The following is a 15326-nucleotide window of genomic DNA, read 5'->3' as shown; positions in this document are numbered from 1 at the left end:
TATTTAAGTCTCATGTGCGCAAACAACCTGATCTGTGTGCCATTATCAGTTGCGGAGAAGTCAAGAATGTCCTGCCCTTCCTGAGTGGAGGCAGATATGCCCACGTTTTCTAGGCATCTGGGTTTACGAGACAAGGAAATGGCTGTGGCAGAACTGGGAGGACCTTTTGAGGTGCAGATGATAAAATGAGAGATGCTCACCCTGATGATGCTGGTACTGGAAAATGAAATCATGGAGCAAAATAAGCATAGGGACTTTTAAGAGGAAAGAAAAGAAAAGCACCCTAACGGCGTTTCTACATGTGACATTAGGAGGGATTTCCCCCTCTCCCCATTTTCCAGGCCTGTAATTGCAATGTAAATCTTAGACTGGCTAAAATGTACAGTTGAATTGGATGTGATACTCTTTCCACCTTTCTGTCCTGCATTGCCAGCATTCATGTCTGAACAAGTGTAAAAGATGCCCATGTCAGGGGATCAAATGCCGCTAAAGTCAAGAAGCTGAGGAGATTTAAGCCAGGAGAGCTACTGGCCACACTGGCTGAGGCTGCTGTGAGTTGCAATCCAAAACATCCGGTTGGGAAAAGCAGTTTCAGAGCTTTGACCCGTTATTGCTGGAAGAAACAATGTGTGGTATGAGAGGTGTTTGTGCCTGATGGGTTTTGGGCCGATTCCTCTTATGCACAACCTTCAACTACAGGTCCCAGAAGATGTTGGGAAGGGTCTCTAGGTGGGGTCCATAACCCTATATTCGGAACAGGGAACCTATGGGCTTTCAGATCTTGCTGGACTCCTATTCCTATCAGAACCAACCAACCTGGCCAATGGGCAGCGACGATGGGACCTGCAGGCCACAGAATCCCAATCCCGCTGCACTGCGTCTCTCTGTCTTGAATTTCACATACTCCACGATGCCAACATCCGCTGCCCAGTGACACTGTGTTAATACATATAATTGATAACACAGAGTACACATGCTTAAAACTACACCATTTCACAGAAATGGGGAAATGCAAGCTCAGTCACCAGATCATGTGTCAAACTACCAGGGCTGGAATCCTAATGGACATATTACCAGCTTAAAACACAGGAAGTGTCTCCCCAGCCCCAGCCCTCAGTACACTTCACATCACATTTGCACCTCATGCAATTGGATGTCTTTCCAGGTCGCCCACTGTCTGTCTTCTGAGGGTGGGAGTTGAAATTTTTAATGGTTTTGTTTTCAATGCTATTTTTAATAGGGTTAACCATTTAATTGCATTCTAAACATATTTATATTTTTTTAAGTGTGTATTTTTAGTTGTATTTGTTTTAATATATACTGCGGGAGCCCTTGGGTCCTGCATTGGGAGAAAAGCAGGACATAAAATAAATGAAACTTATAATAAAACTCAGTATTTCTCAAGATGTGAGTTATGGATAATGTCACGAACCAGCGGCAGAAGTGAACTGGATGCAGAATAAGCAGGAGTTGTATACCCATGGATTTCATGGGCAATACCTGGAATTATTAATTTTTAAAAGTCATTTCTCATGTTATACGATTCAGTAATTCAGTAATTATTATTTTTTACTGCCTAAAGGTGTTGTTGGCTAATTAATAGTAGAAGTGCCTTTGCCAACCCCGTTCCCTCTGGTTGTTTTGGCCAGCGACCCCCATCACAGTGGTGTCTGGAGTTGATGGGAGTTGCAGTCCAAAACATCTGGAGAGCAACAGGTTGTCAAAGGCACAGCACTTTTTAAGTGTCCCATAGTGCCTCACCTAATATGACATCACTAATCCTCACAACAACCCTGCTGGGTGGGCTATTAATATTATCTCTGTTCTGTATCTGGGAGGGCTGAGTTTGAGAGACTGTCAGTTTGTGTCTGAGGTGAGATTTGAACCAGGGACTTCCTAGCTCACAATTCCTCCTTTTATGCGCTCTGCACGCAGCGCTGAGAAACAGGAATCGCTGCAAGGTTCCCGCCTGATTCCAGACGAAGGAGCCTAGAGCTCCGGGTCCCTCTGCGTATGCTCAGAGGCCCGCTCGTTCTTCCTTTCCCCACATCTGCCCCTCCTTCCTTCTTCGGGCCGAGCGCCGGCATTTGGCGAACCCCAAGCCTGGCTCCGGCCTCCAGCTGCTGGGCCTGCCCGACGAAGGCGGGCGAGGCAAATCTGGGCACGCAGCGCCCCTTCCCTGGCGCGCCGGCGAGCTCAATGGAGCCGCTGTGCTCCCGGCGAGCGGCAGCGAGGGGAGGCGGCGGCGGCGGAGGCCCATCTGGCGTCAGACAATCCGCCTCTTTTTCTCCGCCCGCCGTCCCTGCGGACGGGGCCGCCGCCGCCGTGCGTCCAGCCCCCTTTCGGTGCCAGGCGGAGGCAGCCTGGCCGTCCCGTTCCTGGCTCGGCAGCGCCGCCTCCTTTTCTCCCGAGCAACCAATGAAGGCGGCTTAGGGCGGCGGCAGCAACGGGAGGGGGGATCCGTCTTCCTCGCCCTCCCTCCTCCTTCCCAGGAGCTGGCTCTCTCGCTTCGTTGCTGCTCGCGCTCCGTCTCTGCTTAGCCGTCGGCCCGGCTGCGGGAGCGGGAAGCAGACGCCGCCAGTGCCGCAGCCAGCCAGCCGGCGGGATCATGCGTTAAGGCGCACGACCAGGGGGCACTGCGGCCGCGCCGGGAAGATGAACTACCTGGTAAGTGGGCGCCGTCGGGAGAGGCCGAGCGAGCCCTCAAGTCTGCCAGAGGGAGAGGAGAGACCCGGGGAGGGAACGAGGCTGGGCGGCGGGAGGGTGGGGGACCGACGGCTGACTTTCTCCGCCTGGGAGCAGGAGGCTGAGAGAGAGCCCCCTACTCGGAAAGCCACTTGGAGGCGAGTCTTGGCCGCGTCCGTGGTCGGCTGGGGGGGACTTGCTTCCGACTCGAGCGCCGGGCTTTCGGCTGGCCGGCCCCTGTGAGAAGCGAGGCTCGGCTTGCGGCGGCCCCGGGACGGACGTGCCTTCCCGCCGGGGCTGCAGCCGGGAGCGCCCTGACGTGGCCGCCGAGCCCCGGCGCAGAAGCGCCTCTCCAGGCAACAGGCGGAGCGGGAGGAGCAGGAGGGCGCGGGCTGCCCCCTTTCCCTTCCCGCTTTTGGGGAGGGGGCGAGAGAGAAAGAAAAGGCGGGAGTCCTGGGGGGGGGGTGACGATGCTGCCCAACCCCCATGTTAGGAACCCGACCGGACACGAGAGGGCACTTGGTTTCTCTCCCCCGGTCCGGGAAAACCAAAGGCTGTTCTTGCCCCCGCTCCCAAGGTCGGGGTCGGGATCAAGAAGGAAAGAGCAACATCTTTAGTGTCCCCCTTCTTCTTCCCTGGGAAGTGAGGTGGGCGGGACGTTACGGGGCCGTCGGCTCGGGGAGAGTAGCTTGCCCGAAGCCAGCCTCTCCCTGTCCGGTCCTTTCCGCCTTGGGCCTGCTGCGGCAGGTTTTCCGGTGGCCGGTGGGAACCGAGGATGACTTTGGACGGGGGTCTAGTTTGAGGCTAAAACAGAGCGCGGCTTCTCCCGGCTGAAGGGGACGCAGCGACGAAGAGCTCTGTGGCACCCGAAAGGCTGAAAATATCCCACCCCCAGCCTCTTCAGGGCTGCACCCACGGACATGGCAAGGTTCCACTCTGCAGTGTATATTGACCCCCCCCCCCAGATAATAACTATTCCCGGGGCCCCTTCATTTGCTTACCCCAAGTGTGCAATGAATGGAAGGTAACCAGCCACTCCTGAGCACCCCAAGAGTGGTTCTAGAGCCAAGCCCCATGAAATGCGTGTTGTGGCAAATTCTGTTTAGGCCTGGCCTTGGGACAGGTAGGGTATTATTAGTGTATCCTGGCACCCCCAAAATGTCCCTGAATCCCATTGGTCTGGATCCAAACCAGCACTTTGGGAATAGTGGATTATTATTATTATTTAAAGAGAGTTGCAGTGATAACTGAAAGTACCGTAAATCTTGCTTGTTTTGAGGTGAGAGTTGGATAAACTTAGGAAGTGTGTGAAGCATGTATTTGTGGACTCCTCTTCCCCCAATGATTCTGCATGTTTCTGATATATATATATTATCAATACATTGAGCTCTCAAGATGCTGTACATCATTCCCCCTTCCCTTTTATCCTCACAACAACCCTGTGAGGTAGATTAAGTTGAAAGATAGGGACTGCCCCAAGGCCAGATAATGAACCTCATGGCAGTGTGGGGATTTGAACTGAGATCTTTACATTCCTAGCTAAATACTCTTAAGCACTACACCATGTTGGTTCCTTTGTCTTTGGGCATTATGATTCCCCAACTCCCTGACCTATACATGTAGACATATCTGCCAACTGAGGATAATGTTTCAAGCATCCAGTGAAAGAGACGATTGCCTGGGGAAGCCTTAATTATGCTGCAGTGCTAAACATGCTTACTAGGGAATAAGCCCCATTAAAACACATGTAGGATAGTACTGTTGGTCTTGAAAGTGTGCAGTTGTGTGTGTTTTTTGCTCCAATACTCAAATGTGGTGAACCCTCCTGGAATTTACCATAACAGGTCAGGTGGGGTGAAATGACTCCTGAATAACATTTCCTGATGAGTGTTTTTTTGCTGTGGCTCAGAATCTGAGGTGTGTGTGTTCCCTCTTCTCCCTACTCACATTGGTCATTTGTGGCCTTCAGTTTTATTTTGCCATCCTCTGTAGAGCCTAATTTGACTTGATTTCTTGGCCTATCTCGCTGTGCAGACACTTGCACTTGTTCTTTTGTTGGAATGCCAAGAGACTGGGGACTGGTGTGGGGTGAAAAGAGGTGATGGAGAGATGCTGGCTTCCCCTAGCCTGGTGCCTTCTAGATGTTTTGGACTACAACTCCCATCAGCCCCAGCATGGTCAGGGATGATGGGAGTCCAGCAACCTCTGGAGGTCTACAGTTTGCCCACAGCCAGCCCCAATAGGAAAGATAGAAATGTGTATAGAAACCTCCCACTGAACCAAATGAGATTTTGAAGTGCTTAAGTTCAGCTGCTTTGTTTATATGTTCTGACATCAGAGATCCTTGCAATGTTTTGTTCATGAATAAGAAGAGAGAAATCCTGTTCAAATGAGCCGTGATAATTGGCAATGCCAGGAAACAGCTCTGTTTTGACAGATTTCACTAGAGCCAAATCCTGGCGCTGGTCTATGGTCGCTCGAATGCTACGGGGGTGTAAAATTTCACAGTCCCTGATCTGTAGTAGGTTCACAGCCTGCATACTCTGGAGCAATCCCTACTGTGCTCATCTGGGTGTGCATTCTGGTACACATATGAAGCTTTCATTCACCCTCTTCCTTGCTGGAGCTCCTGGTTATCTACATTTGGTGGGTGTCCAGACCTCCCGGCTGTTGTGCAAGATTTGCTGGAGGGGACAAATGCTGTGATTTGTGCATTTGAAAAGCTCTGTCTTATGAAGGCAGCCAGTTGGAGGTGGGAAGGGCTCCCCATGAGCCACGCATGTTTACATCTCTCTGCCTCTTGTGCCAGTTGTTGGTCCTGGCAAGGATTACACCCAAGGCTGTTTCATCTCCAGCTCTAGGAGCCGTTGATCCCGCAAAGTAATAGAAATGGAGTGTGACTTTGTTCCAGGCAGAGCCTGATGGAGCCAGACCATGGGAATGCTTGAGGCCTGGTTAGCTGGCAGAACAGAAGAAAGTTCTGCCTGGTCAGAATGGAAACTTGGCGAGGCCTGAAATTAGGTGGTCAGCAAGAGGAAGCACAACTGCTGAAAATGTGTGCCTGTGTTTGATGCCCTGTGGCCAAACCGTCCCTGAAATCATTTCTGTACTTTTCTGTGTGATTCAAAGCTTTGCTTGTTCTCTCTCTCTCTCTCTCTCATTCACACACACACACACACACACCAGCTGAAGGTGGATATACGAAATCCTCCTACCTGTTTGATTCTTGTCACTAACTGGGACTGGGACTAATGTGAGTTGTAGTCCAGAACATCTGGATGTCACCAATTTGGCAAAGGCTGCTGTATGAGCAGCAGGCTGTGGGCTGTGAGCGCTGCCTCTGATGTCAGAGACAGTGATGCTTCTGAATACCAGTTACTGGGAATCACAAGTGGGGAGAGCTCTGTGGCACTTAGCTCCTACTTGTGGGTTTCCCATTGGGGGCATCCAATTGGCACTATGAGAACAGGGTGATGGACTAAACAGGTCTTTGGCCTGATCCAGCAGCCAAGCTCTTCTTAGGTTGTCATGAAGACTGCCTTCTGGCTGCTTAGGGGTCCTTGTGAAATGAGTTTCAGGCTTGCCAATAACTCCCTTTTTGTTTCCTGGAAGGCCTAGGAGCGCTCTGGTGGATACATCTTTCAGGTGCCGTTCTATAATCCTGAATGTGGTTGCCAGTATTCTCTGCTGAGTGCTCTGAATGGGGAGGGAATATTTGATGCCTCTGCTTCCCCCACCCCCATTTGTCCCACTTGCCCTTCCCCATCTGTTGTGCTGACCCACAAGGCTAGGAGAGTCCTTTACACCCAGATACAGAGTCTGGGTCTTTGTTCCATGTTTTCTGGCTTGGAAGTTGAATTCCTGAGTGGATGCCTGTGTCAAGAAAAGGCGGCTGGCCTTACCTTTGGTGAAGTGTAACCTGATGATGCCTGTGGGACAAGAGTGTGTGAGAGAGAAAGATGGTGATTCTGGGGTGTCTCTGCAACTCCCCCCTCATCTGTGTGTCAATCTGAACAGCCACCTTAAAAGACTGCAGTGCCCTCCCACTTGGACTCCTTTGTAGTGACTGGAAGGGACCCTGAAATAATTTGTCATAGGGGATTCCCCTGTCTTGCTGTCTTCTGACTTTTGCACCGTTTCCATCCTTCGGTCTGCATTATTCACAACCTTATCCTTGCCTACTAGGAGTAGAGGCAGTATAACTCTGAATATTGGTTGCTGGAGAGAGTGCTGTTGCTCTTGGGTCCTGCTTTTGGCTTTCCCATAATGGGCACCTGGTTGGCCACTGTGAGAACAGGATCCAGGGCTAGATGGACTTGGAGTCTGACCCAGCAGGCCTCTTCTCAACAGCCTTGGGAGGTAGGACACACTGTCACTCCATTTTGTTACTTCAAAATGTTATTGCCTTGTCTAAAGGAGTCCCTCTGACACTCCAAAGGCTTGGGCAGGATTGTCAGCTTGGAGACAGGGTCCTTTAAAAGAGAGTGGGGGGGGCACTTCCAGCTGTCTAATGGATGTCATAAGGGCTACCTTGATGGGATCACTCCAAGACCCTAGCGTTCTTGTCTCTGAGGCCGGCCAGCCAGCAGCAGATGCCTCTGGAAAGTTCATTGCCATCCCTTGCTGTTAAAAGCTCTGGCACATCTGATATTACGTGTCTGGTTGGGTAGGCCACTGCTTGGGATTGCGGGGTGATGAAGCTGAGATTTGGGCTCCAAACTTCAGCAACACTTCAGTGTCTTGAGGCTCCATGTAAATGGGGAGTTGCCTGTAGTACTTGATAGAAGGTGCTCCTGTGCAGGAGGAGTAAAGAGCATTTCCCTGGCTAAAGAATCCTTGTGCTGGGAGGCGTTTGGGCTGTGGGGGCTTCCACGTCTGGAGGACCACATGTTTGCAGACTCCATGGAATTAAGTACAGAGGAGGAGCCTGGCCAGCTGTGTGTATGTATGTGTGTCCATCTCCCCACCCCCAGCCATCCTTATGGACTCCTTTGCCATTGGCTCTCCTGTCTCCCCTCCCCTCTCTTGGCACCAGCAGGCTGCGCTGGGTGAGTAATTGACTGGGCAGAACCTGCCTTCTGGCAGCTGAACTCTCTCTGTGTGTGGCAGCTGCTGAACCCTGAGTTAATGATTCACCAACAAGTTGGAGGCAGTTAACTCCACTGACCCGGCTGGGTGTGTGTGTGTGGCTTGGGTTGGGAGGTGCCCTCTACCTTTCTGCGAGCACCAGGGTTGAAGAGGGATCCATGTCAGGAAGCACCTGTCTGGCATGGGCCAAATGTTGCCCTGTGTGCAGAGAAAACTTGCTGGTTCTCTTTCCCACCTCTGCTAGAGCATAATTTCTAAAGAGAAAAAGTAGGGCTTGAAATATCTGCATCCTCTTAAGCAGCGGCGACTCCCACATCCTAAACAAGGAGGTGTGGGGTTGCTGGCTGCAGTCAGTGGTGAAGAATGGGTGTGCACTCTGCACATGCCCTAGGGTACACTTGCTGCTTTGCATGCTAGGCAATGAAAACAAGCCTGGTGGGCAGCTCAAGGGAGACCTGCTTGGGAGATTCCCCCCACCCCACTTCACTGGGGAATGGGTGGGGGCTAGATTTGCACCCTTTTCCCTCTCAAAGGAGACCTGTTGCATCTTGCAAACATTTTTTGGGGAGGGGAGTTGCACAGGTTCAGAGACCTGCCTAACTAGCCTGACCGGGAGTGGTTTGGGACAAAATAAAAATGGGTGCACACTAGTCTTCCACAGCCTGGTACCCTCTGGATATTTTAGACTACAAATCCCATTAGGCTGTGCTTACTGGAGCTGATGGGAGTTGTAGTCTGAAGTTTCCAGAGGACACCAGGTTGAAGATGGCTGAGATACACCAAGGGCAACAATGCCTCTCTCCAAACATTTTGAACCCCATTAGTAAGAACGCCTCCAACCAGTGATGTGGCATGGAAAATTTCCCAATGTTTTTATCTTTTATAATTTTCCATTGGCAAATACAGTATGAGGCCAGCTTGGCTGTTTTAAAGTTTTCAGCTTTGTTCAGCTAAATACAAGTAAGATAAACCTGCCAAATTAGACCAATCCCTTTGACATTGGAAAAGTATCTAATGCAAACAGAACATTTTCTGCTGAAAGTTAGCCTGACTTGCTAAGGAACAGTTCCCAATTCCAAATTTTCTGGAAAGCCCACCTCACTCCAACCCCCAGTGGCTTTTTCCTTCTGCTATCTGCAGATGTAAGATGCTTATGATGCAAGGACCCAAAAGGAGCCTGTTTTGGGCCAAGTGGTGGCCACTTTTGCTGCTTGAGTTGTTGTGTTTTCAGACACCTGGGGCTCTCTGAAGGGGTGTGCTGGGATTGGGAATCCCCACTTTTGCAAAGGAGGATGCTGTGCAGAAGATTCACAGAAGCATCAAGAGAGGTTGTGGACATAACTCCTCCAAATTCCTGCCTCCCCACACTTTTCTGGCCCTTAATATGGATTTTTATCAGGTCCTCTCCTTTTCGGAGTATCCCTGGGATAAAAAAATCCAGACTGAGGTAGAGGGGAGGCAATGATTTGAAGGAGAACAGTCATATGGACAATGGGGGATTTCTGGAGCTCGCTATCTGCTTGCAACAACAATATGGGTGAACCCACAAAATTGCAGGGGTCAGACCAGGCGACCCTTTGGTGCCCTTCCAACTCTACTGTTCTATGATTCTGTCATTTCTGAGCATTCAGGGCTGCAAATTTAATTGAGGTCCTCTTGCTCCTTCTGTCTCCCTGCCCCACTTCCCCAAAATGCTTTGCTCTTCTGCCCATTGGTTGTATAAATGCTAAGTCAGGGAAGGTGTGAAGCAATGGCAGAATTGGGGCAGGGGAGGGGAGTTGATGGAGGGAGGAGGCAGTGCCTGAGGCTCACCAGGGACTGATGTCTGCGGCTGGTGCCTGCAGTTTTCATGACTACGGGCACAAAACACACAAGAAAAGTCTGTGTCAGTCTCCCAAGCAAGTCTTGACAGGAATAGAGCAGCAGCAGCAGGCGCTGGTTATAGATGGCAGTCATGTGCAGTGCAGGGCTGACTTGACCCCCATGCAAAGTACTACAGGCAGCAAGTGCCCTTGACCAAACCAGCAGGGGCCTCTCTGTGGTCTTATTAGCCAGCATTGCATAGAGTCCTGGCCATTGCATGCCAAGCTGGTAGCATGCTGGGAACAGGCGTAATTTCAGCATACAGATCCTGTGGGCGCCCCGTCAGGGAGGGAGACCCATGCAGTGTTGCAGAACACCCTGGGCAGAATGTGTTCAGGCTGTGCGCCACTGAGCACAGTTGGAAGGCCGCATCCTGGCATTCTCTGTGACCGCTTGGTGAATCATGGAGTGCAGGACTCTCGAAGTGACAGACACCTAGTGAAGCTGAATGTTGGGAGATTCAGGACAGATAAAAGGAAACACTTCTTATTGCACCTGTTAAACTATGGAACTCACTGCTGCAGGAGGCGATGGTGGCCACTCACCTGGATGCCTTTAAAAGAGGATAAGACAAATTCATGGAGGAGAAGGCTATTAATTGCTCCTAGCAACTATGGCTATGCTTTGCCGCCACAGCTGGAGGCCACAATGCTCCTGAATACCAGTTGCTAGAAATCACAGGATGGGAGAGGGCTCTTGTGATCAGGTCCTGCTTGCTGGTTCCCCATTAGGGCATCTGGTTGGCTACTGTGAGGACCAGATGCTGGCCTAGATGGGCCACTGTCCTGATCCAGAAGGCTGTCTTTGTGTTCATCTCTCGGGTTGCGTAGGGCAGGTGAGATGTTATGGTTCATTGCTGCCAAATGTTTACTTGGGGATGCTGTGAGAGTGGCCTGCCACCATCAGAGAGAGGAGATGTTTGGGTCTGGCAAGCAGAATGGACCCAGCTGACTCCCACCCGCTTCCCTCTGGGGATCTGCTGCCCTCCCTTCCCCAAGCAGGAGCAGAATGAGTGCAGGCATGCCGCCCGGTGCAGTATTGCTAGCCTCCAGCTACAGGCTGGGCCTCAGGAATGGCTTACACAGCACGGCAGTCGTGTTTGGACAGGGTGTTGAGAAGTGAGCGGAGGAGGTTTTGATCAGCTGCCTTCCCAGCAGCTTTCCCATCACAGCGTCAGGCTCAGAATGGCCTTTGGAGCAAATGGTCACTTCTGGAATTGGGGCATGGCGGCCTCTCAAGGGTCTGCAGCCTTCAAGCAAGCTTCATACGTGTGGGAAGGGATGCGTGTTTGTGTGTTTGCTGTGTAAAAGGAGAGCAAGAGGGCGACCACAAGAGCCACAGTATATTTTTGTGCAGCCACCACATTTGTTGCTGCAGCACTAATGTTGCAGTGGTTACTCCTGTTCGAAGCATCTGGGGCCCTCTAGATGCTCTGGGCTCAAGTTTTTATCAGTCCTGGCCAGCACAGCCTCCACAGCACGTGCCTCATTCTTTGTTGAGTGATGCAGCTCTGTCCATTGTTCCTTATGTAGAGTGTAAAGTGGTTCTGAGCAGGTCTCTATCTCTACCCCTCTGTCAATTCAATCCTGTCAAAGTCCTTTCCCTTTGCTATTCCTGCACTGCTCCTTTCCACAAGCCTTGCACTCCTCTGTGTTACCGGTCTGTTTCCAGGCTTAATTCAAGGTGCTGGTTTTATACATTCATCCTTTATAGGAACCTGCCCGGTCTCTACGATCTGCTTCTAAGGCCCTTCTCTGGACCCCAGCCCCACCTCACTGGCTGAATAGTTGGTAGGTGCAAAAGACAGGGCCTTTAGGTGGTGGCACCTGGAACTTGGAAAAACAAGGCCAGGCTGTTTCTGTTGCATTAGATGCTTTCAGTGAAGTTGTTTTTACTGCTCTTTTGCTGTATATTTATTTATTTATTCTGCTTTTTAAAAACCTGCCTTGATTTACCTTTCTTTTCAGTAGAAAAGTGGGGTGTAAATATTGGAAATAAGAATGGACATCCAAGCTTCTGGTCCTTAGTGTTCTTAAAGCTCTCGGTTCCTGTACTTCTGAGTGTATGTCTTGCTGCACATCGTCATCTAGTTCATATGATTCTGACATTAAAACCTTAACACGGCTGCTTTCCGTGTGCGCGAGGCATTGTCTTGCAAGCATGGCACGTACTTGAGCCATGGATTCTGTGCCAGCGCGTGAAGACTGCTGGTGTCAAAACCGGTGACCCAGTTTAAACATGATGCCAGCCGAGAGTAACCCAGCACATACATATATATAGTTTACACCCCCAGCATTGCCTTCACATAGTGCCTAGCCTAAGTAAAAAGCCATTTCCAAATCGTGTGGGAGTGAGAAGTTAATTTCATTTTGCACTCTGGGTAGGAGCACTGCTTTTTGGCAATAGATTCAAGAAAGACGGCCATTTTCATCTGATCCCAGCCCTCTCCTAGTTCTAGGTTGATATGAGGGGCGGGGGGGGGGGGATTCTTCTGAATATTCTTCTTGGTGGCATTGCCTGGTCCTGCAGTTACTGTAGGGCAGCCTTTGCAAACCTGGTGCCCTCCAGATGTTTTGGAACGCAGCTCCAGCCAGCTCCAGCTGGGCCCTTTGGGAGTTGTAGCACCAGCCTGATGGGAGTTGTAGTGCTGACCCAGCAGGAGCTGTGCTCCGAAGCACCTGGAGGGCATCAGGTTGGTGAAGGCTGCACCAGACCCAGGTCCTTCTCCTTCCCACCTCCCTCTGGGCTCCAGGTAGCTCTGTCTGATTTCTCTGGGAGGTGAGGGAATGCCCTGGTTTGCTGGCTCATTTTCTGGGTCACTGAGGCAAGTGGGGGCGAGGTCTCTGCTTCAGGCTGCTTCCTGACTTCATTGTCAAGCGCTTGCCAAAACAGTTCACACCAATTGTTGGGCTCATCACATGGGAGAGAAGAGGAAATGAGTGGTCTTTCCTAGTTTTGGAGAAGAAGCCAACTACCTTTGTGCAGCTAGCAATGCTGGACCTATAGATGCAGGGGAAGGAGGGGGCAGAGTTCTGAGGTGGGAAAATGGACTGGGCCACTTCAGATATCCTGAACAGAATGACAATTTTGAATGCTCTCCCATGCCTAAAAAATAAGAAGGAAAAATGCCTTGCATAAACAGTATAGCATCAGTACTGCACCAAAGGGACGACAGAACCTTTCTCTGTGGCATGCTATCCCTCCCCCTTTAGCAGATTTTTTTTGTTCTTCCATGAGGAACATTTTTTTACCATCCCCTAACCTGTGTTTTTTGTCCCCTCAGCTTCTGCTGTTTGCATAGAGACCAGAGCTTTTTGCTTCTCTGCAATAAAGGCAGCCTGGGCAGAGATTTACTGGGTTTCATGAGGGTTGCCATAGAACTGGGTTTGGGCAATCTGCCTTGGACACCTTGTGTGTTTTGGGGGGCAAACTGCTATCTCAAAAGCCTCATTCTGCTGTCAGTAAAAGAGAAACTTCCAGGGATGTTGTGGGCTGAGAACTCAATGGGCCATTGCAAAAAGCAGTGGGATCTCCAAAATGAAGGAAGCCAAGTGCATTCTGGGAGAATCTCTGGCCAGGAAATGCTTCATTTTATCAGAAGGACTCACAAGAATGTCTTCTTCTCCACTGGATTCTAAACTCGGCCTTGAAATTCACAGTGGATTTTTTTTTTTAATGGAATAATGTTGAGGATCTTGTTTTAATTAAAAACAAAGCAAGAATAGCCCAGCAGTGCTGTAGGATTGGTGAGCCCTGGCACACACAAGCAGCTGACAGGCACACGACAACAGAGTTGCTATTGTCTGAGCAATGCCCTAATGATTTGTTGGTTTTCTTAAATGAGCATTTTGGAGAGCAGAATGCAAGCCGCAGCTCCAGGCCACAAGCTTGTCCGCAAAGCGAGTGCACCATCCTCCCCGAGGGAAGCATGGAAATCAGTTTAGACAATTAGCAGTGCTTTGGTGGCTAGTGGCCAATTTTCCACCACTCTAGAGCTGAGGATGGGGACGGATCTGTGTGCATGGGCAGAGTGGGGGAAGCGGCAATGTTTTATACAGGGGGTGTAGAGCTGGGGTCTCCAACATAACCCGCGGATGGGAGTCATGGTGCCCTCAGAGACACACCCTGGTGCCTGCAAAGGTCCCCTACCTAAAACTGAAGGGAACTAAGACCCAGGGGCCGGATTCGGCCCAATCGCCTTCTAAATCCGGCCCGCGGACGGTCCAGGAATCAGCATGTTTTTACATGAGTAGAATGTTTCCTTTTATTTAAAATGCATCTCTGGGTTATTGTGGGGCCTGCCTGGTGTTTATAAATCAGTAGAATGTGTGCTTTTATTTAAAATGCATTTTTGGGTTATTTGTGGGGCATGGGAATTAATTCATTTTTTCCCTTCAAAATATAGTCTGGCCCCCCCACAAGGTCTGAGGGACAGTGGACCGGCCTCCTGCTGAAAAAGTTTGCTGACCCCAGGGGGTTATTGTTTTCATTTGTTACACTGTTACATATTTTTGTGTTTTTTATATTGTAAACCACTATGTGACCCTTGGATGAAGGGTGGTATAGAAATATAACAACAACAACAATGGCCTGCTTTTTTATTTTTTATTTTTTGGTCTGTACTGTATTTTATTTGTTTGGGGGTACTGTGGCAGTTTTGCCTGCTCTTTTGGTGTGGGTTGGATGATTCTGAGCATTGCCCATTTTTCTTTTGTGAAATGATTGATTTCCATTTTTAATGGTGCCCATGGGTTTCCTTATTGCCCCAGATATGCCCCCAGGCCCAAAAAGGTTGGAAATCCCTGATTTAGTAGGGCATTCTGCAGATGACATGAACAACCTAGTTGCCCTTACAGTGGAATGCAGGACTTTAAGGAAACTTCATCCACTCATTTTCCCTCCTAGTTTCCTGTCTCCATCTTAGCCAAGGAATTATCTAATGTACCATGGAGAGCCCTGGCTAACTGGCTGGAGGTGTGTGTGTGTGTGTGTGTGTGTGTGTTAGAAACGCTTGGACAATTTAGTGTATGTGTGCACAGATTTTGGTAAGAATGGTAGGGTGTCTTTGGCTAGACCCAGATAAATTGTTCTGCAGTGTGCTGCTCTTCCACAACGGGGCTATTGAAGTAGGCATTGATTAGGTTTGATATTAAATTTGTGTGTCTTCCGGAGGGTGGTGCTTATTGTGGCTTGTGTTGTGCTTGGCAGACTCCTGGGTTTGTGGAGAAGCCATAACAGGAGTGCCAGCAACATGAACTTTGGGACTGCTGGGAACAGGCTTCCATATTTGAGAGCTGGAGCCCTGCATCAGCTTTGTGTACATACAAAATTCTCTCAGTGAGTCAGAGCCATCTTATCAATGGCTCACCTGGCCTACTATGGCGGAGGGAACAGAAGTATCCAGGGACTTAGGCTGAGGTTCATCTCTCCCTGGAGATGCTTGGGGTTGTACCTGGGACCTTGGATGGGACACAAAGCTCATGGTCCACCACTGCACACACACCCCAGCATGAAACACTTGCATGTGCAGCTGCCTGGCTGTTGCTGCATTTCCGTGGCACCTGCCTAACAGTACACCAGAGGTAGTTTACAGCCCCAAACTTTACATCACGCTTCCTCAAATTGGTGCCCCCCAAATGTCCTTGACTGCAACTTGCATCATTCCCAGCACGTCAGTCAGTTTTGAGGAT

General features: G+C 50.2%; 1 protein-coding gene across 1 annotated transcript in view; it reads left to right on the top strand.

Moving 5' to 3' along the window:
- The first annotated feature begins 2516 nt into the window (after positions 1-2516).
- The window catches only part of BCAR1 (BCAR1 scaffold protein, Cas family member), a 37613-nt gene continuing 24803 nt past the window's right edge, over positions 2517-15326 (top strand). Inside the window, exon 1 of the mRNA XM_081921823.1 lies at positions 2517-2667. Within this exon, the coding sequence (XP_081777949.1) occupies positions 2656-2667 (12 nt within the window). The 5' untranslated portion in view covers positions 2517-2655. The remainder of the gene's footprint in view (positions 2668-15326) is intronic.

The sequence above is a fragment of the Podarcis melisellensis genome, assembly GCF_964234715.1.
Source record: "Podarcis melisellensis genome assembly, chromosome: 8".
NCBI classification, from domain to species: Eukaryota; Metazoa; Chordata; class Lepidosauria; order Squamata; family Lacertidae; genus Podarcis; species Podarcis melisellensis.
This window is presented reverse-complemented; position numbering and strand designations above follow the sequence as displayed.